The sequence below is a fragment of the Zosterops lateralis genome (assembly GCF_965231275.1).
Source record: "Zosterops lateralis genome assembly, chromosome: 10".
In the NCBI taxonomy this organism is placed as follows: Eukaryota; Metazoa; Chordata; class Aves; order Passeriformes; family Zosteropidae; genus Zosterops; species Zosterops lateralis.
Genome location: NC_139770.1, coordinates 25,040,595 through 25,063,824, shown reverse-complemented (window position 1 = coordinate 25,063,824; position 23,230 = coordinate 25,040,595). Strand labels below are relative to the sequence as shown.

The 23,230-nt window shown below is 40.9% G+C and overlaps 1 protein-coding gene across 1 annotated transcript in view; it reads left to right on the top strand.

Moving 5' to 3' along the window:
• The window catches only part of VAMP2 (vesicle associated membrane protein 2), a 62,497-nt gene extending 53,190 nt beyond the window's left edge, over window positions 1-9,307 (top strand). Inside the window, exon 5 of the mRNA XM_083868363.1 lies at window positions 585-9,307. Within this exon, the coding sequence (XP_083724489.1) occupies window positions 585-601 (17 nt within the window). The 3' untranslated portion in view covers window positions 602-9,307. The remainder of the gene's footprint in view (window positions 1-584) is intronic.
• The last annotated feature ends 13,923 nt before the right edge of the window (window positions 9,308-23,230 follow it).

The window sequence follows — 23,230 nt, the reverse complement described above, 5'->3', positions numbered from 1 at the left end:
AACCTTGTGTATTTAACTCAATGCTGTATTTATCTACAGTAGCTCTCAAGTATGTTTAAATCCTATAGACATCAAGCATCCAAGTGCTGTTAGACAAGCCCTGCATGACCTTTCCAGTCTGTGACTGGAGTGGGTACAAGCTCATCCTCTGCATGAGGGGTGGCTGTAGATGCAGACAAACTGAGCCATTCCTCACAGCAACAAGCTGCTATGGGTGCTGGAATGGCCCAGGCTGCCTGCTGGAGGGAGCAATACAACACTCTGCAGGTGTGGCTGGGCCTGGGGAGGGCAGCTGACGTCCCTGTCAGTCCTTGCTCCTTGTACCTTTTAAGTCACAGTCTCCCCTGCTTTCCACTCCAGTTTTCCCTCCAAAGACACAGCAGGAGCATTCCCAAGTCTGCTAGAAAGGAACACTGCCTGCCTGACATGTCATCCTCCTTCAGCTAAGATGTGCTAAAGGTGTCTGCAATCCTTTGGCATCATGTGCCTCTGTAAGATAAAGCACAACAGTAACTCTGGAATAACTCTTGGGTTTTGTCTTTTTTTTTTTTTTAATCTTTCTTTCCTTCTGCTTCATTTCCTAGTTTATTTCTCCACTTGAAAAAGCGAAGAAGGAAGACTTGGCACAACTTTGTTCATATCAACCGACGATATCAGTGTTCCTTTGTTGAACTCCGCTTTTTAATTCCCGGTGTCTTGGGATTTTTGCTTGTAATAACCCATAAGCATTCAGTGTGGTGTATTTTGGAATTCTGTTGTTTCCACAAGAAACTGTACCAGCTAAATACTGCCAAGTAGTTCCATACACTGTCTAATCACTGTGTCTTAAAATGTGTACGCACTGACCTTCAGAAACTGTAGTATATGAAAAGCATCCTAAAACATCTCAGAATCAGAGAATGCAGCTGTGGGGAAGCTCCTGTTTAAAGGGACACTGTCAGGTAGATTGGACCCAAATCTGAGGTTGCAGCAAACATTAGGACCAAAATTCTCAATCTGAGCTCCTAAAGTTGGATGGCAAAATCCATTGTCAGATATATCTGTAACTCCCATTGAAGAGAGTGATACCTATAAGTATTCATGTAAGATATATTTCAATTTAGCCAACCAAACACAGACTTTTTTGAGATTAGATGTAGAATCCAAGTCTAAAATCATTGTCTGCAGAAGATAAATAAGACTGGTTTATCATCTTTTATGGATTTAATTTTTTCCTTATGGAAAGCACCTCATGGTGTTCTGAACAACCAAGATGGCCTCAATATGAAAGCTACAAAGAAAAAAACTGTATTAGAGCCAAAAAGCATTAGCTAGCACAGTCCTGAAAAAGCCAAGTGAAATGCAAAGCGGTAATACAGGCATCACAAATGACTCAGGTATAGTCTCTTGCTGAAAACTCGAGGCACTATGTGTCAGGTTTCATGGGACATCTCTCGAAGGCCAATCCCCAATAATTAGGTCCTGACTTAAAGCCGGTGAGCAGCGTTGGTGATGTCTGTGGCTGCCCAACTGTGTTGGAGGAGGCTGCCTTGCAGCGGTTTGCAGAAATGGTCCCCATTGCCAGGATCACTCAAAAATCAGGAAGAAGGTAAGGGGGAACAGTGGGGAGAGGCTGAGAAAGGGAAGGGTGCCTAGCAAAGCTTTCCTAGAAAAGAGGAAGGAACAGAAACACCATTCAAAGTGGTGGTGTTAATAGGCTTTAAAAATATTTATTTTAATTTGTGCATGTGGCTAGTTCATAAGCTATAGTGTCATATTTGTAAAGCGCTTAGCTGAGATACCTATTATACTCAATTAATTGAAACTAACATTTGATGTAATTAAAAGAAATTATATATTGTGGCTTGAGAGAAAGTTCTTGTATGCTCTTGTGAATTTCTTGTTTCTTTCTTTTTAAAACAGTGAATAGTTTAATCATCCTTAACTAAACTGAAAATGAATTAATCAAATTTTGAGCCAGGAAACTCAGAAAAGGGTCTTTATAGGATAACTCCTTCAGAATTTCTAAAAAGAATTCTTAGAACTGAAAAAATAATGATTTGATGGGTTGGGATTTTTTGTCTGCAATTTAATTAGGGAATAGAAACAGTGATAATAGTAGTGTAAATATTCCCACTGTGGAGTATCTCTCTTGACATAGTTTTAGATTAAAAAAATGGAGAACCTGACCAATTTGTTGCTGTGAATCTGTATGTAAATTGTGCTGAAGTAGAATTTTGCGGAGAGAATAAGTAATGATCAATTGAAAGGTTCCAGTTGCATTTTCCCCTAAATATTTATCACTTTATAGTCACATGTACTGCTTCATATCATTAAATCATAAATGGCCCCAGTCTTAATGAAGCTGAATATTCAAAGTTGTAATGTAATACTGGACTCCCTGGTATGCCCTGATCACTTCAGTCCTTCAGCTGGGTGAGAGCACAAACAATTCTGAAATCCTCATGGCCTGGACAAAAATTGTAGCAATGATGATAGGCCTGACTCTGTGAGGTGGCACAGCTGAGGGCTGTGTATAAATGAGCTTTCATTTCATGGTAGAGAAATAAGCCATCCAACTTCAGGAGCCTTTTTAAACTGCTAAGATAACTGGATAGCTGATATGAAGGAATTGTCTGCTAGGAGTGACACTCTGACACCCACACCCGTGTTGAGCATGGTGTCCTCACAGGGATTCTCTACTGAACAGACTCAGGAGATGAAGAGAGCTTTTGCTGCAGGTGGTGCAATCAGGAAGGTGAAATGCTGATACTGAGCCTTAATGCAGATGTTCCTTCTCCTCTGGGAGGCTGAACAGATACTCAGCTGGTAGGACTGCAAATACACATTAAAGAGTTTGAATCCTCTAGCTAGAAACACACAAAGCTCCCAAATGAAACTGCTGTGGGAGTGCTACAAGGATGCAAAACTCACATCCTCCCAGCTAATGTAGTTCAAGCAACTCACTTAATAATCAAAGTGGGACCTTTAGGTGAGAATGGAGAACAGAAACGTCTCTTTGTGGAATGTGGACCCAATCTCTCTCAAAACTGTAACTAATGGGGATGACTGCTAAATATAAGTGAGAATTTACAAGGAAGAATTAAGAAACCTGCCTTCTAGTGGGTTTTAGAATGCTTGTGAAGAGACTATTTCCTCCTGTGTGGTAATGAAATACAGTAAATTAACGTGTTAAACTTTTCAAAGTTGTTTGCCCACAGTTTGCTCATGAATGCTCGATGTTTGCTACTACTTGTGGTTGGTTGTAATTGGTGAGAAGAGCCATGTAACCTTTCTAATTCAGCCCAGGAAGCATGAACAAGCGTGTGTTTATGTGATGCACAGACCCAGAGCTCAGCTGCTCTTGCAGAGGGTTAAACCTTCAGCAAGGAGACTATGGTAATACAGAACTGTTCAGGGTCATAGATTGTGCAACAGCATCACATATGTGCAGGCTAGTGCAGGGCACAATCTATATAAACACAGTTGGAGATCTTATTTGTGTTGAAGCCAGAATTGATTGCTTTCCACTCGCTGCTTCTACAGTGCAGTTACAACTGCCTGCCTGTAAATTTTCCATGAAAAATTAAGTCATTCTTGTTCAGTCACCCCCAATGAAAATTTCAGCTCCTGCTCTGCACCACTGACTACTGCCTTGGCTCTTCCCTTGAGCTGGTAAAGCATCACAAAAGGGCTTCCTTTTAGTGATTCCCTGGCAAACCCTCAGGGGACTCCAAGGCCATTGCTTTCTGACTGCTACCCTGGGGACCAAACTGAAGTCTTCTGGCTGGAAGCAATGCTTTTGATAGCTTTATCAGAATTGGACATTGTTTGAGACCTGCATATTCCATCCTTACAAGAAGCTCCTCCTCTGCTTTCTGGAGCGCAGCTGTACATCCCAGAGGCTGTACAGCTTCACACACAGCACAGCTGAAAGGAAGGGGTTAACAGCTGGTCAGCTGCTGCTTGGCTTCTCAATGATCTTGTCAGTGATCTTACATCAACTTCTGAGCTTGAACAAGTGTTGCTTGCACCCACTATCAACAGGCTACTGAGGTCCTGCTTGGGCATTACACCTTGTCTCAAATTTAGCTCACCTGCAGTGACACAGATGTGGCTTTAAACCCAAACCCAGTGTTGCACAGAACTTGGCAGGAAAACTTAGTGTGGAAGCCCTAATGAGGTGCTTGACCTGATTTTCATTTGACAGCATTACGTAACAGCACAGTCAATCCAGCACAGTCAATCCAACACAGTCAAACCTAATACAATACTATTAGAAGGAGGATGGGAGAATCTGATAAAGATTCTGAATGTAGCCTAGGGTCTGTAAGATAAGGGGTGGTTTAGAAACCTAGTCAGTTGGATTTCTAAAGCTGGCACTTTGATTCAGTTGGAACCTGCATGATGTTACTCCAGTGAAGAGTTTAGGCAAGTAAGATATTTTTCTTTTTATATAGTAATATATGAACACTCTGTGACGGAAGAGCAGGACATCATTGACTGTGCAGGGAATGAATTAGAACAGCCTCAATCTGCTATGTTTTTGTCTGAGTAGCAAGACCTTTTAAAATTCTACTGTTTCTGTCACTGCTCCTCTGACAGGGCTTCACCTAACTTTAATTTTATGAGTGGCTGGATTATTTCTTGTCTGAATACAATGGATTTTAGCTCTTAAGAGCAAGTTCTTGACTTGATATTGACATTTAACCTAGGGATCACTTGGGTATGATCCAGGATTTACATCTCAGCCCTGCTTCTCCTGCTCTTTAAACAGGGAAGAGGGCTGAACCAGCAGCCATAAAAGGCACTGGGCTCCCTCCCAATGTACACAGTGAGTATTAGGGAAAGGCCTCAAAGTCTCTTCTGGATTTGCATCCTGACCTGAACTTTAGACCTGTAACAGATCATAACCTTTGGGTGCTTTATCTCGTCAGAAGACTGAGATGCTCTTCTAGCCAGTTCTTCCTCACCTGATTCAAGTCCCTGTTGCTAGACAAGACACATTTGAGCCAGAGAAAGCATAAGCACCCTCAAATTAGCTTCTTTAAAAGCAAAATTAAAAGGCTGAAGAAGGTAATTGGAAAAAAAATTAATTGTAGCTAAAGAAATTATTGGCTGAAGGACTCTCAAATGGTAACATTATTGTCAGGAGGGATACTAGACTGGGATGTATGGAACAACCAAACCAGAACCTCACACCTGCTGTTCTTTCTCCATCTGGTCTACTTCAGAAATACTTCAGGAAAGGATTTTGTTTTCCTCTTCAGTTAATTTCCCTTCCTCAGTTGATTAATCTATGTCTCAGTTGATGTGCTCAGTAGTTTTTCTTCTCCATTGAGAACTGTAAGACTCTCTGCTTTAAACACATGCATAAAAAGAGATCTGAGCCACCCAAGGAGTTTACCTTCCTTCCTGGTGCACTGACATTTAAAAGGTACATTTTAGAATAAAGCAGAAAAACTGTGGCAGTCTGGTTACATGCAGTTTTGGTGGAGTAAACACTTGATTATTCAACAATGAGTCACTCCTGCAGTAACCTCATTCTGTCATGAGTGTATCACATCTACTAACTCTCCAAAGCAAAAACCAGAACCTGCACCCTTCAAAACATGAATTCAGCCTCGTGGTTTGCACGTAACACTCTATTCAACCAAAGAAGCCATGTGCTATCAGTTTAAAAGGGCAAAGTAGTTGTTTTCAAAGAGAAAATATCATAGAGAACAACAAAGACAATTATGGAAAAAAACCTTCTCCATTCTTTAGCTCTTCTCACAGTGTCTGGCTTATCCATTATTCTTCAAGTCTCTTTCTGTTCTCTTAGGAACCCATTGTGGTTTGGAGTGCAGTGTATTTGGAACACAGACTCTTGGGGCTGCTCTGCCCTCTGGGTTGACTCCCTGCCTTCTGCCATGCTGTCACTGTTGCCCTCAGCCAGAGCTCAGGTGGGCCTTGGCTGAAGCAGAACATCCAGCTCTCCTCAAACCTTCACTCTCTGGTCGACAACATCTGAGGCAGAACATGGCTCCTGGGCCTTCATTTGGTTCAAAATTATGTGATACAAAAGAAGGCTAAACAACAGCATTTTTACTACACTACTTTAAATTGTAACATTGGAACTCTAATTAAAATTATTTAACAGTTCTTGTAATTTAATTAATTTTCCTGGAAAGAGAGAAAACAGCAAATAAGGATATTGTGGTAATCACAATATCATAAATTGGGAAATGGTCCAAGTGAAATATTGCTAGCATTCAGTAAACTCCTTTTTATAAGTGGCTCTACCTAAAAGCACCCTTTTTATATTAAAATTAAGCACTGCTTGTCTACTAAATTCAAATACTTCAAATGAAATAAGATAGATGGTAGAGTTTTTTCTGGACAATGCAGGAGATAGATGCAGGAAGGATGGTGTAGCATTCTTTGCAGAGAGCACCATTTGGGGTACTCTAGCCCAAGACATGGGGCTGTTGGCAGCTGCAGGAGTGGTCAAGGACTGCAGTCAAATCTGGATTTCAGAGTGCCTGGGGCAGTAAAGATCCAGCCTGAATGTCCACTTTGTCCTAGAGCAGTTTGGGCTCACTAATGGAATCTTTTTGACAAAGCATGATTATTTTGGTTACTCTTGAGCCAGCCCAGTGCCTGTGCTTGTCCACCTGTAAATGGTCTAAGGTGAGGATAAAAAATCCCTTTGTTGAATCCATTACATTCCTGTCATATATATGTGAACACATGGTGGTGGTCTGAGCTTTTTGTGAGGAAATGTTTAAAAGAATTAAGTCAGTTTCTCCCCCTGATACATTGCAGGTTTATTTAAACTAAAACTAAATAATGGCAGCTGCAATTATTTCTTTGTAAGACCAAGGATTGAGATAGTGCGTATAATGGACCTAAAAATTCATAGATGTATAATGCATAATTTTTTCAGAAGTTTAGCTATTACTGTTTATAGTATTGGTCCAAAAGTTTGCTAAAATTCCTTTATTAATGAAAGCAGTCTTGGCTGGAACTGAAAATTCAGTGATCAGTGTGACTACCATGCCACTAGCAAGCTACTAAATAATGCAAGTTCAGCCTTTCATGAAACCCAAAGGGAAAAAAATATTCTGATTAAAAGTAGGAATGTATGGTAAAGACTATGGGTATAAAGTTTAACCATTACTTATTTACATATTATTTAAGCAATTAGCAGCTATAAAAATAGTCAAATAATTAGTTTCCAAAGCTTAACTATAAATGAAAGAATATTTTTTTTCTCATTAGAAAAGGTAACTTCAATCTGTGTTCCATCTACTTTTTCCCCAGACACTAAAATGCTAATATTGCTATGACACAGTCACAGGTCTGCACAATAAAATGTTACAGATAGCCCACTACTTGTCATGAAAAATATAATTATTTCTGTAAATGAAACATCTTCCCTCCCCCAACCATGCATGTGGTAAAATATTACTCACATTAGGTTTATCAGCATCACTGAAATATTAGAAATTAGCACCTCCTACTCAAGAGCAGGACTTAAAAACATGATTTGGCTGTTGCAAAAATACATTCTGAGGGGGAAGCACCAACTTTGTAGAGGTTAAAGTTTTATTTGACAACTCCTATCCTTTTTTCCTTCCCCTTTCCAAAGGAAGTGCTTATATATGTAGACAGGCATTTGCCATTTGGGTGAGATGTTCTCTCTCCAACTATGAAAGAGATAAAACAGCCACTGTCTATTGTGACTGTCCTTTAGTTTGTTTTGCAGCATAAAAAGTCCTCTAAGTGGCAATATACAAACTCTTATTATAAACTTGTTATGCTCATTACAGGAAATGAGTTCATAGCCAGCTAATTAGTATTTTCCTTAATGACTTATGCTTGAGTCTTAACACAGAAGAGCAGCCTCTGGAGGTGTTTGTGTAATCAGTTCAGCACTGTACTATCTCACACTCGCCAGCCTGGAGTGAGGAGCAAGGCATGCCCTGGTCTGGAAGGGACTTCAACATGTGCCTAAGCATACAGGGAATTTCTGTTTTCTGTTTAACACAACAAAACCCCCCTCATTTGTCCTTTCTAAATCCAGGCCTGGCATGGAATCCATGCCATGTTCTAATTTGGAAGAGGAAATATCTTTCTTTTAAATGATAAAAAATTAGGGAGAAAAGGACCACTGGGGTTGCCTGCTCTGATGTCCTGCTTGAGACAGGGCTGCCTTTGAGATTGGAGCAGGTTGCACAGGTTTTGTCCTGATGAGGTTTGAAAATCTCGAAGACCATGGCTTCACAACAAATTCTGTCATTGCGTATGTTCAAGGCCCTACCAAGGCTAATAAAAATACAGGACTTTGTAAGTGCATGTGGTTTATAGTTTTGCCTTTTTGTTCTGCTGTGCACTGATCTGATTAGAGTCAAATTCAGATCTAGTGGAATTAAGTGCAATCCCTCTTTTTCAAAGAACTTCCACTGACATAGAGAAATTTTCTTTCCTTCTTGTTGCCATTGGTCTAAGGCAGATGTGATCATGCTGTGGACATGAGTGCATTCTCTCACCTCTGTGTGTGTGTGTGTGTGTGTGTGTGTGTGTGTGAAGTCTACTTCTCTGACACTGACACTGGAATAGGCATAGAGTCAGATTCAGGACATCTGCTGAAGTCTTTCTCTGTATTGTCTGAGGTCAGTGACAAAATCTTGAGTGGATATTAAGTTACTAGATTGGCACCAAAGAAAAAAGAGGATTTACTGAGATTACTCTTTCTCCTCACAAGTATCCTTGGCAATGCCACACCTGTTTCAAATGATGATGGAATGGCAGTGCAAAATAAAAGCTTTCTTCTACCTCTTTCCTTGTAATTCTTCAAGCTTTACTTCCTGCAATGGGAATAATCAGAAATAAGTTTTCAGTTGCCCTTTTAAAAGCCCAAACTCCAGACCAAATCTCTAATTGCATTCTTTTAAAGGCCACGCAGTGGTGTTAAGCTCTGTAGTAACACACTCAGAAAGGACCTGAAAGTCTGTGCTGAGAACAGCATCTCTCACCTCATAGACTCAGCTGTACTGAGCTAGGAGCTGTGATTTGTGCCTCTACAGAAAACAATCCATTTGCACCTTATTGGAGTGATCTGGAGAGGAAAAAATAATGTTGTGGAGACCAGGACATTTCTTAAAGTGCTTTACCTGGAGGTCAGTGGAATTTCATTTATAAATGATAAAATGCATGTATTTTGATGCTGAAATTGTGATGACTTACAAAGTTTGATATTACTGTACTTTTCTGTGAACAGTGATTTTTTTGAAGTGGTGAACATATTTTCCAAGAATATCGTAGACATTTGTAACATGTATGTTTGTGCCAATAAATCTTGTTTTAAGAAGTTTGAGTTTGTATCATTTTGTTCCCAATACACAGGGGTTTAAGGATAGTTAAGCAGCTTCAGCTTTCATCCCCTCTCTGTGTTAAGGAATAGAGACCTCTAGAAATGAAGATTTTCTAATTCACACTGAGTTTTCATACGTTCAGTGTAATAGAAAAGAAAAAAAAGGAGTTCTGTTGTATAAACAGTAATGAACCCTGTACAAAAATATACAAACATTAACAAATAGTGAATAGGAGCAGATGAGAAAATGTATTTAGTGCATTTGACCTTTTCTTAATTTTCTTAATAATAACATGGGTTTTCTTTTTAATAGAGCATGGTGAACTTGGGGAACTCAATGCTATGAAACACTGACAGTTCACCAATTTGGTGTATGTTGGACAGATTTTTAGATGAAGAAGGAAGCATTTTCAGCTAGGGAAATAGAGACTCTTGCAGGGTTCTCTCCTGCCTTCCCTTGAAGCAGCTGGTGCTGGCCACTTGTGTGATGGATTAATGGGGCATGGTAACTGTTGCCATGGTTATTCCTAATGAGCAATTAAGCCCTTTGAAGGGACAAGGGTTGGAAGCTGTTTTTCTCCCCTTCCTAGCACCTACACCTAAATTTTAAATTGCATACGCATCACAGTAACTATCAGGTAGCTCCACACCTTCAATGCATTGGGGGCATTATTCAACAACTTCTCTAATTTTGTTGCAAATGATCTCAGAACACATAAAAAGCACATTATTGTCTCTCTCCCTACCCCAAACCCAGGTAATGTCAAGATGCCTTTTTAAAAGAAGGTTCTTTATTAGCAAAACTATGGATTTGTCCTTGGCAACTCAGTGCACCTGGCAATCAATTGGGGACACTTTTGAGTCCAAAAGGAGACAAAGGAGTCACTGATTTCATACATTGCACATTCTGATCTATGTGATATAGCAAATAAGGATGAAGTGAGAAAGTGAATTATGTTGACTGGTCCATGTGAACATGATATTAAAGAACACAGGAAACTGATCAAAGCCAAAGTGAGGCTTATTAAGGGAGCACAATGGGCTGATGCTCCACTAGCACTCTTACAGCAAGGTTGTGTAATTAGCTCAGTTTTATTGAAAAAAAATCCCAATTTCTGACTTTTGAGCTTACATAGAATTCTAGCAAATTATAAAACCGAGTGAAAATGAAGTTATGTTTAGAATAATGGGGATATTTAGATGGATATGGAAGAACCAGTAAGATTATATGAAAAATCTATCTTTCATTCTGGTCAGATAGATTTGCATAATTCATGGCAGTTCAGGGAGCAGAAAGAACTGCTTCCTAGGGACTATTAAATTATATGGGGTCATGAGCTCTTGGGACATGCACATGCTTTGGAAAGGCAATACCAGACAGTTCAAAGACAAAACAATCCTTGAAGTGACTGCCTGTACACTTTGCTTTATAAGCTGAAGTACCTGAAGGTAAGTGAATAAGTGCTTGTAAGTGTTCCTGATAGTTTTAAAATTTTAAAGAATTGTCTCACATGACTAAAGATGGTCAAAACTGCAATCTGAGAAGAAAAGTTGGTAAACTGCTCAAGTTCCAAATGAAGGAGAGCAAGGCAGTGGTAACTACTGCAGAGCCAAGGCAGGGTTTTTTTGCTTTCCCAGGAGTTTCTAATCTAGGGGAACAAAACCTTGTAATATCTCATGTGGTTGGGCAGCTATCATAAAAAGCTCTTGCCATATTGTGGTAACCATAAGCAGTACATTTTACTAGGGGAAATTCCTGGCACTGAGTTATTACACTTTAAAGGCAGTTTTTAGAATGATTCTGCAGAAGTAACACCCTTGTCTTCTTCCTTATAATCTGAACAGTGTAATTAGAATTTAACAGCTGTTGGCTGACAGCTTTACAAAGACAAGTAAAGCCTGGTGTTTCTACATCCTGTTGGCCATAACACAGATTTACTCTGTAGAATGTAGTCAGTGGGTTTGATAATTTGACTTCTAGTACTTACCTAATGACTGGCAGGTTGTTCTTGCTAGAAAATGTACAATACAACCTCAAGATATTTACAGGCTCCCTGGGTCAGCCTAGAAAACACCGGCTCCACAGTGCATTGACAGCAGGAGCCTGAAAGGCTCCCCAATACCATCCAATGCATCCTCCTGTGATATAATTTGTAGCAATCTGTATACACAGTGCATTGGAAGAGCTGCCTAGATCAGGGGTGTTGCCAAGCACCACACAGCCCTGCACCAATCCAGGTTTTGTTAAACTTCCTTTCTAGGATGATCCAAGAAAAGTACAGAAGAGAGAAAACCAAAAATTCTCACTAGTCTGAGTCAAACGACCAGGGAGACGAGGAGGAATTCTTTTTCTCAGACCAGACTGTCCAAAGAGTCAGTTCAGTTTTGAATAGGATGCAGAAAGGAAGCATCTGATACTGTCATGCCCCAAGGAACACTGGGGTTAATAGTGATTGAGGATCTGGGAATATAAACCAGTAATTACATTGCACACATTGCCCTGGCAAAGAATACATTAATCTCCTTTTAATGTCTCACTCTGAAGACACCTACAAGTTTCAGTGACAAAGTTCAATCATTTTATCACCAGGAACTGTCTGGATCAGTTCTGCCATCCTTTACCTGCTTATCAGTCATCATTTCATAACCACACATACTCTTGGCCTGCTTCAGTCCTCTAGAAAGTTCTATCTGAACTCCATTTCTGAGCTGTCTCAAAACCTCTTTTTATTGTTCTCCTTACTATCTGGGCACAATTTTAGTTCTCAGTCTTTTGTTTGATGTTTTTCTTTAATTTGACTGCCCTGGTCCTTCTTAGGCATCTTGACAGTCCATCCATACACACTTGGCAGCTCCATCTCTTCTGACCATTGCAGTTCTCAGTTCTCTGCTCCGAGTAAAGGTTTGCCAAATGCTGTACAAGGTGGCACAAATGTTTTGGTGTCTGTATTGAAGAAACCTGAAATATCTTACTACCGTAATAGAGTTTCTTACAACTGCCTTTACCCTCCAACCTCCATACAGTCATCCTAATCATCCTGTTACACCTGCTGGGTTTTTTAATCTCTTTTTCTTTCCTCTGAAATTTAGGACCAACAAAATTATCATTGTTGAATCAATAGTAAGCAATATCCTCAACAATGAATTTGATCCAAAATCTCCTGCCTCTATCACCAAAACAAATCCTATTGATACATCCAGTGCCCAACCAGATGGCAGCCAGGTGACCTGAGACACTTCTTATCAATCACCTAACAGTTTCATTTCAGTCTTTTGTTTGACTCAAAAGTCCTACAGTTTGCGTGACTTTTTCTCCCCGCAGAGGTTTTTTATACCAAAAGTAAAACTTGCCTACTGCACTCACCAGCTGAGGCATTTCTTGACTACTCAGGCATCCCTGTTGTCTTGAATGCCTGTTGAAAATACTATTATTTCAGGATGCCTAAGATTGGCAGCTAGATGGAAAAAAACACAGTTTTTGTTAAGGAGAAAAAGTATCTTTGGATAGCTGTAAGCACAAGTATCCTCAAAGCCTGTCTTTAACACAGACAAAGAGCCAGCCCTCATCTTCTTCAGCAGCTGAGCCTAGAATTGGAAACTGTATGGAGTGAGAAAGCCAAGCTTGGCTGTATAAGCGTGGTGCTGTGCCCATTATGGGCTTCTCTTGCCTATATGTAGATTTATCAGCTCTCATGTAGGATATTGAAGTGTCTTCTGATGCCATTAAGACAAGGCATCCCTGTGTCTGGACTTGATTAAAAATGACTTTTGGGTAGATCATTAATACACAGTTAAGTGCAGTCTGAACACTTCTTCAGCCTTGTACAACACATTCCCAGGTATGAGCCTGGGAAAGAGAGGGAGCAGAAGACACATAATAATTTAAAAAGACCTCTTCAGCATATAACCTGTCTGCTCTTATTTCACCCAGACATGAGGGATGAGTCAAAATTCAATCCACTAGAACTAGCAGCTTCTATTTCTGATTTTTTTTCCCTTTGCAGCCCACAGCACAATCTCTGGAAGGTTCTGTACAGATTTGCAGAACCATCTCTGCACCTTAAAATACCCTGACAAGGTTAGGCACATCATTATATATCTGCAATTCCAGAAAGCAGGTTGTTTTTTAAACCTTCTTTTCCCATAGATAAATAAGTAAATATTTTAAAAGAAACATTGTCTTGATTTTAAAACTTCCTTAATGGAAGGAAAAACCCCAAAGAACAAAAAGCCCCATGTTTTTTGGTTTCATCTGTCCAGCAGTACAGCCACCTGCAGGCTTCAGCTCCCTGAAGTGACTCTGCTGGTGTCAGGAGGCACTCAGAGAACAGAGCCACGACCACCCCATGGTGCCCAACCTGGGAATGTCAGACAGGGGCAGTCGTGCAGGCAGCACTGCACTGTGACAGCAGGGGCACTGTCAGTCACCGCTCATGGCTCTTGTGAATTTATTTCACAGATGATACCAACACAGGCTAAGAGAGTCAGACTCAATCTCAAATGCAAAATAAATTCGGTGAAAACTTCTCTGTATGGGATTAAACTGCATTGTCCACCCCTTGGGTTAGCCATTCTGCTCTAACTGGCATTAATTTTAATAATTTTTCAGAACTCTTTTTCGTCTCTTATACATCGGTTTCTTTAGCTGAAACTTCAAATTTCTCAACTGTTTTCAAAAAACAATTTCATTTTTCTTTGTGGGTTTGTCACTGTCTCATTATTCCTCTCTGCTTCATCCCACATGTTCTGTTTCATGGTGCTGAACAAAATATTGTTCTCCCTCTTGTCTACAATAGCTATTACTTCTCAAGTGAGTTCATTAACTCTTAAATTCCCCACTTTCTTTATGGGAAAAAAGTCATCAGATGATTTGTGTCTAGCCACAAAAGTTGCACACTTTGCCAAAGCCATTTTTACATTATCCTGATTTTTTCAGGGCTGCTTCCTATACATTGACATTCTCTGTTTTGGTATTGCTCAGGTTGACTGCTCATGTTGTCTTGCTTGTCATTAATAGAATCTTTCAAGTCTTGTTTAAAAATGAGTATAAAATACAAATATACCTTGGTCTTCAAACCAAAGTCTGTGAGTTTCTGACATATTTTTGGCCTGTTCTTGCAAGCATCAGAAAACTCTGCATCAACATGAAGAATTACCTGCTGATTCCTTCATGGAACATCTCCAAAGTCACAAGTGTGTTGAAAGTGAAGCATGTTGCCTGCAGCTGTACAAAGCTCCCTGTGTCATGTGCTGCATGGCAATGACCTCACCAGCTGAATGGAGCTACTGAACCAGTTATGGATGCAGTCTGACAGTCACAGAACAAACATGACTCATTTAAGAACATTCCCTACCTTCCTTTTTAATAACTGGTTTCTCCAAAGTCAGTAAAGTAGAACTGAAGGGAGAACAAAGAGTTCTTCAGTGAACTCTGCACAGTGTTCTCACACACTCCTTGCTATGCTGCAGGAGCACGTTTGAAACAAGAGCTCCACAACAATTCCATTTTCTCTGGTGGTGTCCCAGCTCCCACACTGTAATCACCTCCAGCAGATACGGACATGCCAATACTAACAACAGCAATACCATTACTAAGGAATTAAGAGTTCTGTGTCCTGGATTTAAAACCAAAAAGCTTTAAAAATACTGAATGTTGGTATGCTGCAGAGACCATCATCCATGATTATAATAATGATGGCATTGAGATGGGAACAGGGTTCTGAAAATAAGGAGATTTGTGTCTAGTTTGACCATCGAAGCTTGGTTGTGTAACTTCACATACAACACTGTTCAACTTTCACACTCAGTTTTCTTAACAATGAGCTAAGAAATTAATTCCTGGTATGCTTTTGCTTTTCCACCTTGCAGCAAATCAATTATCACTTTGATAAAACTTTTTTACAAAGTAGACAAAACAAATTACAATATATAAGGGTAAACTTTAAAAATTAGAACTTTATTTGTAAAATATTTTTGGTATTATAAAATCTTAACTCCACCAATGCCACTGACAACAAAGAAAAAAATCTTGATTATACTATACTATACTATACTATACTATACTATACTATTATAGGAACTGAGGCTTTGTTTCAGATGAAGCTATTAAAGTATGCAAATAGTAATGTAATTTTTAAATGTGGACTACACAAGTCCTCATACTAGGTCTTCTCCAATTGTTTCAATTTGATTGTAGTGGACTGATACTACAGGATTGCTGTGGCATCCCAAATTGGAAGCAATGGAATGCATTCACTTCAGTAGCAGGGGCTGTGCTTGAAGTGCTGTGTAGGCTCAGTGCAATTTTCAAGTATATATTTTCAGGACTATTTTGTTAATGGTCTCCCTATACAGTTCATTGTACTGTAATCCAATGTGTGTCTGGGAAAAACTTCATTCAAATAGATTTGGCTTCTGTAACTGACATTTGACATTAACTCAGTGTGAATTGCAAGATTCTCCATCTCACGGTTTGAGGTGTGATGTAAGGGCCTCATGATGTGGGAAGTACCATGTCTCTGGTCTTGGGCACTGATTTCTGAGGGACCTGAGTCCAAGTTCTAATGATGAAGTTTGTTGTGAGGTAATAGCTTATAGATAGGGACATAATGTGCTTTAATTGCATTTTAGAACTTGAGGAGATGTCTTCTCAGTAGTAAGTCAGCATATAACAAGAAAAGTTGATTCATTGGTTATTAGGTTCCACCAAGTCTAAATTCTGTCCTTTTAAAAACATTCCCTCTTTTGGTTTGCTTTCTGAAGTGCCTTGAAGATTAAGACAGCATCCTCTTTGACTGCTTTCTTCAGCATTAAATGAAAGCAGCAAAAGCTACCAGAATTGTCACCAACAACAGGTAACAGGACAGCTAACAAATGCACAGTAGGATAGCAGGGCTGGGGAAACAAGATGAGAATTGTAAATTACCCATATCAATAAAAAGAATGAAAGGTGGCTGGATATGTTTTTTAGACCCACTAGAAAGAAAGACAATGATCACTTAGTTCTCCATCCAGATCCAAAGAAACCATGAGACCTACAGCCTTTTTATAAATGCTTATGGAAGTTATATCTAACAGCTCAGCTTTTTTGGCAAGGTAAGATTTTTTTCATCTTTCTGTTTTGTTCTAGTGACTCTGTTTTTCTCAACTATAGTTTGTTTGCTTTCCTGCAGCACAGCCTTTCCTCTAAGTAACAAAAATTAGCTAATATAACTTAAGATTACTAATTCCTGCTTTCTTACTATGTCCTTTAACCATTCTCCTTTAAGAAATGTTAAGGGTTTGCTTTGTTTTGGTTTTTTTTCTATTCGCTGGCTTAAACTACTTGTTTAATTTTTTTTTTATTGTGAAGTTACACAACAGAAGCATTGAATTCCAGAGTTCTTCTACTGCTAATGAAGTATGACATGTAGATGAAATATGTTTCATTATGGTAATGAATACTATATTTTAGTGGGTTTCTGTGTAAAAAAGGCTCATGTGATCATTTTGATTTTGATTTTGTCTGCTTTTTTGCTTTTCCCCATTCACATGGTAATTTTAAATTTATTGGTAATTTTAAATTTACTGACAGATAGGAAGAAATCCCAAGGATATTCCAGGCACATCATTTTCAAGAAATTTTACACCTAGGAAACGAAGTAGTTGAGGATTTTTTCCCTAGAGCTGCACTTAGTAAAGGACTGTAGTTAAGCTCATACCAATTAAATACCAGATAATCCACAAAGATGGGAAAGATTTTTGCCCTCTTTGGTTTAGTTACTCCCTTGAGCAAATTGCCAAAGCTGTTCATATCAAAGGGATTTATCCAAACACTCTTTGTATCAATCCTTCAACCCCTGGTTCTATGTTTCAATGACAGTGTGCAAAGTCAGCTGTCTTTTCTCTTTTAATTAATTAGAATTAAACCAAAAGAATTTCTGATTGCTTATCAGAAACTTCTATATATTTATAGCATCTGTAAAACTTTGTTTACTGAAATCTCTTGAATTGACTCAGTACAAAGGACTTCTCCAATGCCTGATTATTAAAATCCCTGCTTGGTTTTCACAGTGTGGCCAGGTACATCAGGTTTTCTTCCTGAAGTAAACTCAGCCAGTCCCTAAACACCCGCTCCTGAAAACAAAGCCAAACTTCCGCTGACTTCCGTAGCAGCAAGAGCAGTTCAAAACAGCTCAAGTGTGAACTCAAGCCGGAAAATTAATTGACACAGAGGAGTAATGGGAAACTCAATCTGAAAATGAAGTGGGTTTAATTAAGAAACACTCTCCAGAATTACACAGAAAGACACTCTTTCCCATTTAAAATTTGGCTCTTCCTTCCTCAACAAGTACAAATCACTGGTCTATAATTAGTACAGTTAGGGGAAGGAATGGCTGAGTGTCTGGCTGAAGTTAGGCCCGTGACTGTGACAGGGAGGGCAGTTGGTGTGCTGGAACAGATTCTAGCTAGCTTGCCACTTAGCATCCAATTCCTTACAAATGTTTCTGTTGTAATCTGTTAATGTTATCATATTTGTTACAAATGAAAACAAAGTCGGGAAGAAGGGTGCCTCCATTCCCAGTAGCTGAGAGCAGCAGCATGACGCCCATGCACACTGATTGTCATTTTGCCTGTGAATGAGTCCAGCTCCAATCCCATGCCAAGACCTAATCCAATGTTTTATGTAATGATTATTTAATAAAAATTGCATAAATGCTCACTGGTGGGGAAGCCAGTACCCAGATGTTGTCTCTCTACCCTTATTTTGTTTTTAAAGAAGGTATGTCTCTCACTCTGTTTCTCTAAGAGATTGGTAACACTTCACTCAGCAGCAGTGAGCCCAAGATCAGATCATAAATGTGATGGAGGGCAGTGAACTGACTCTGGTCAGCAAATGCAGAGTTTAAATCAATACAAAGAGTGTGCAGTAGGAACCAGCAGGGAGGCAAGGGTTGGAATGGACTGTGGTACAGATCCAGCACCACGTCATAGGCCTGAATGCTCAGGTGTCTATTGAGGAATTAGGGTGTCTCAAGAACACCTCCTAAATATGGACACATTTAATCCAGAAAGGAGTGTGCCCCAGGTATCAAAAGCTGTGGAAATAATTTCTGCAGTCTCATTGCCTTTAAAAGAGCCTTTCAATGCCCTGGCCATGCCCTTCCTGGACTTGGGAACGTACTTTCTCACCAAAGAATCAGATTGAGCAGCTCACACACAGGAAACAAACTCGGAGTTTTCTGAGAGATTAACAGATCGAACTGGCTCACTGAGGGGCCAAGAAAATAACAGAGTGGGAAAAGAGCAGTCAAGACCACTTAGCCATGAGTACTTGGTGCAGTGGTGCCAACCCCTTGATGAAAGTGGAATGTTAGATCAGCTCAGAAACCCTGTGAAAGCTGTCTTTGGCATAAATGTCTGGATGATTTTGAATGGTGAAGCCCAACCTGATGTAACCTCTTTCAGGGCAGAAGGGGATGTGTAAATCCAACACAGTAGGAGGAATGAAGATGCACTTTCCTGCTTGGTATCTCTTATTAGCTCTCTTATGCTAATCTAATGACATGCAAAATTCATTTTAAGTGCCTAACTCTGTAATTTCATGTTCCTCTTGGTCTTGGATCCTTGCTCCAGCTCAAAATATGTTCTTTGATCCTGTTTTGGTTTGGCTTTTGTGCTCCCACAGCTGTGATGTAATCCAACCAAAAACTAAATTCATGGGATATTTTCAGTCAAATTGGTTTCCTAACCTGACTAACAGCACAGTTGCATAATCACTGGTTTTTAACTCAGTGGAGGTGGTAGGACTGTTCTTTTGGTGAATGTGTAAGGACTTTGATCACCTTAGGCAGACTGTGAAATCACAAACTATTACTCTCAGGGTTATGCAGGAAGCTTTAAACCCCTTTTCAGCACTGTGAATTCAATTTCAAGCTATCTTCATTCTGCCTTCTGTGAGGCTGACTGCAGAAAACAAGTTGCTAATACACACTAAACAGCAGCATCTCAGACCTGGAGTGCTCTGAGCTGTTTGCTTCTAAAATCATTCTCATGGGCTTGGGGATAAGCACATGGAGGTACAGTGGGGAGATACACCCCTTCCATTTGTATCCTAAAAGAACAATTCAGAGCTCCTTCATGTGTTACTTTTCAAGATATTTCGAACATAAAATTATGCTACATTTGCCAACAGAAACTGAATTTAATCAGAATACTTAGAAAACAGTAAGAATACAGACAGATTTAAAAACTTCATTCCCCAGAAGTTGTTAGCGAAGTTTTTCTGTCTGGCGACCAGCAGACACTTGTGCAAAGGACATTTGAACTGCAGCACATTTCAGGAACTTGCTGCTTGACTTGAAGTTCTTTATTGTGTTTTTTACATTCCTTTGCATTTTAATCAAAGCATTTTCAAAACTTTATGATATTGCTGTCTATTTGTTGCAGTTTGTCCCTACACTCTCCAATGCTTTTAGAAAAACCTATCCATATATTTACTGGTAATGAGGAAAGTGGTTTTTTTCCTTTCCTCCTTCTTTGTCTGTACAGAGAGTGAGAGTGACGACTTTTGCTCATTAGCAAAAAAAACCCTTCCGGATCTTTGCAAGAATCAATGACTGTCAGCGTCACTGTAAATGGTGAGTAATTAGACCTAGGAAATGAAGAATTAGATGTGGGCTCCAGCTGTAAAGCATTGATTTTTTTTTTTTTTTTTTTTTTTTTAATAATATGCAGTTCTGTCAGTGCATTGGAGTATCTTGGAACAGGTGACTTCTACAAGTGAATAGGGAAGCACAGTTATTCAAAAAGAGGAACCTTATTTCCTTAGAAAATCCAAGCAAGCAGTTCTCAGGTAGTTTTTCAGGTGGTCTCAAATTATTATTTTTCCATATTGAAAGACTTGATTTTTATCTCCCTTTAAAAATATAGATACTATCAACACGTCACTGCTTCTCAGAACTGACTGAATTGCTCCAGTTAAGCAAAAAATCTACTTTTTAGGTATGCAGGGAAAACGTTCGGCATTAGCGTGTGTGGCTAAAAATCTACTGATCTAAGTGTAAGAAGCAGCGGGATTCCATAAAAAAAGCCCACAAAGAGCAGCATTTTCCTGGCCAGGCCGCACGAGGGAGCCGGGCAGCGCTCGGAGCTGTGCCCAGGCTCGCCAGGGCTGAGCGGCCTTGGGGCAGCGCCAGTGCGGGACCCGGCGTGTGAGGCACGCACAGAACGGGCTCGCTGGATACAGCAATGGTTTGTTCTAGCCGTGCTCCACATGTGAACACACACACACACAAAATAAACAAAACTGGAGAAAAAAACCACGACCGTTTTAATGCTTTTCTAACAAGCTTTGTGTTCTTCAGAACCATTTGTGTGTGCATATGTTATTTTACTCCTGCTGCTATAAAAACTCTTATGTTATAGATACTTACCAGACAAGGCGACCTTAAGAACAAACATGTAGAACCCGTAAAAATTTGCAACAACTTTATTTTGCTTTGTTCCTTAGTAGATAAGCCATTGAGTCAATAGCAATATGCACTCCTTTAGAAGTCCTGTGCCTGCACTCCTGTTATTTCAAATCAGAGGTATCTGGGATAATTTGTATCTACACACATTGTTTGACTAGTGACAATATTCTGGAAGTTGCAGAATTTGGACTGAACTTGTTCAGGGTACATAATCACGTTTTGAGTAACACTGCTTACCCTAGTTTTTGGAACATTAAATATAAAGCTGTAACTACTAAAAAAGGTGGTATGAATAGACCTTCAAAATTATTCCCATAAGCTTGAATGATTAGTATCCCTTTAAAATAAGCAGGACTCAAGTAATTTGCCTCTGGTAAATACCAGGGTGGGAAAGGTACTGGCTATTTATGGTGGTGGTGGTTACTCTTCTGCCAGGACAGGCATGACCTGCTACAGTGGTGAATGTGTGTCCTGGGAACTCATTTAGCTCTAACACAGTGCCATGGTTTGCCATCTCTCTCACGTTTGTAATCTGATGGGGTGAGGGACAGTGTGGATCTGAAGGTTTTGCTTTGGTTGGAAGGCCTTAGTTTGAGTCCATGGTAAAAGACCACAACACAAAGCCAGGGACAGATATTTTTGGCACATAACACAAAACCCAACATCTTGTGGAAACCAAGAATATTATTATACATCCCTTTAACCCTAAAGCAGAGAACTTACAAAAACAATGAAATTCTGGATGTGATGGCCTACGAATGAGTTGACCAAACTACACAAAGACTACCTAATTAGGATTAATCGTAAAATTAGACTCCTCAGAGGAGCACAAACTAAGAATGGTATCCTGGTAAGCTGACTTGTACATTGCAACAAATCCAGTTGCAGAATCTGGTCCTAATGCTTCCGCTGCCCACCCCCTCTCCTGTCCAGCAGTTAAATACTCCACAGTCCTTTACTCACAGGCTGTTTCTGTAACAGTCAGAGCATAAATATCTGTGCACCTAATGGACTTATCCTTAACACCGCAGCGAGGGAGGGAAGAGGCATTAACCTCATTTTGCAGATAAACAGTGGAAGCCCTGATGGCTCTGTCCTGTGTTGTATCCTATGGAGCAATTGCCTGTATGCAGTGAGTGTAAAATGCTGTTAGCCTGAATGTGGCTTTGGCACATTTTCTGTTCCTTCTTTGCAAAGCCACGCACCATAGTGGAGACAGAGGAAGCTCAGAGTACAGACAAAGTATCATTAATTTCTCAGCTACTGATTGCTCTGCTTAGCCTTGGAAGATGTGGAGACTGGAGCTGAAGTGTTTAGCAATGGGTTATTGGGTTATCTCACTGAATTGTAACAACAACGAGCCCAGGTTCTCTCACCAGGGTAGGATGGACAGTGCAGGGGCCTGAGAGAAAACCTGGGTGAATGATGCACAAGAATTTACTTAATTCTTTATTACTGTACGATAGACATGTCAATGATCTCTGAATGTTTTGCTTGAACAGAAGGGGGAAATATTCTTTTAATAAATATGAAAAGCTTATTTAAATAGTTGGAATGGAAAGCAATCGTATGTTAACACGTTACCGTATGCGGAACTGCTGCTCCCGAGAACAGTACATACGTTTAGGAGCTCGGAAATTCTTCGTTTAATCATTGTTATAGCAATTCAGACTGATGTTGCCGGCCGGTGCGGGAGAAAGATGCAGCCCTACGCTCTCCTGCGCTGCACTTCGCTTTGTGACCCGGCACCTCCTGAACTACACGCGGGGGCAGTTTCGAAACTTCAGGGCGTGCACCCAGCGCGGGCGGCAGCACCAGGAAACGGGATACGGGCGCTGCTGCCTTATGTAAGCGAACCGAGCGCCGGAGGGGTGACCTCCGCGGGCTGCGGTGCGGCGGGCGCTCTCCGGGATCGCGGGGCTCCCCCGCCCTCAGTCCGGGCCGAGCTGCGCTGAGTCCAGGCCCGGCGCGCGCGCCCCGGCCGCCAACGGTCTCTCGCCGTGCGCGCGCGGACGACACGTCACGCTCGGCTCCGAGCAGGCGGGGGCGGAGCCGCTCTCCCCGGGGCGTCACGTGACCACACCCCCCCCCCCCCCCCCCCCAATCCATCCTCCTCGGCCCTGCGGTCTCGTAGCGGCGGTGGCGGCGGGTGGGGGGCGCCGGTAGAGGCGAACGGAGCTGCTAAGGCTTCGGCGGGAGGCGGCGCGGGGGCCGGCGGTGAGTGCGCCCCGGCGGCGGCGGCGCGGGGGAGGGGCGGGGCGGGCCGGCGGCGGGGCAGGCTCGGGAGGCGGCCGCGGCGGTCGGTGGAAACATGGTGCCACACGTGAGGCTTATGTAAAGTGAGCGGCGGCCCGCGCGGCCAATGGCAGCGGCGCGCGCCCCGCCCCCGCCCGGGCGCCCCGCTTGCGTCACACGGCCGCGGCCAATGGGGACGCGGGCG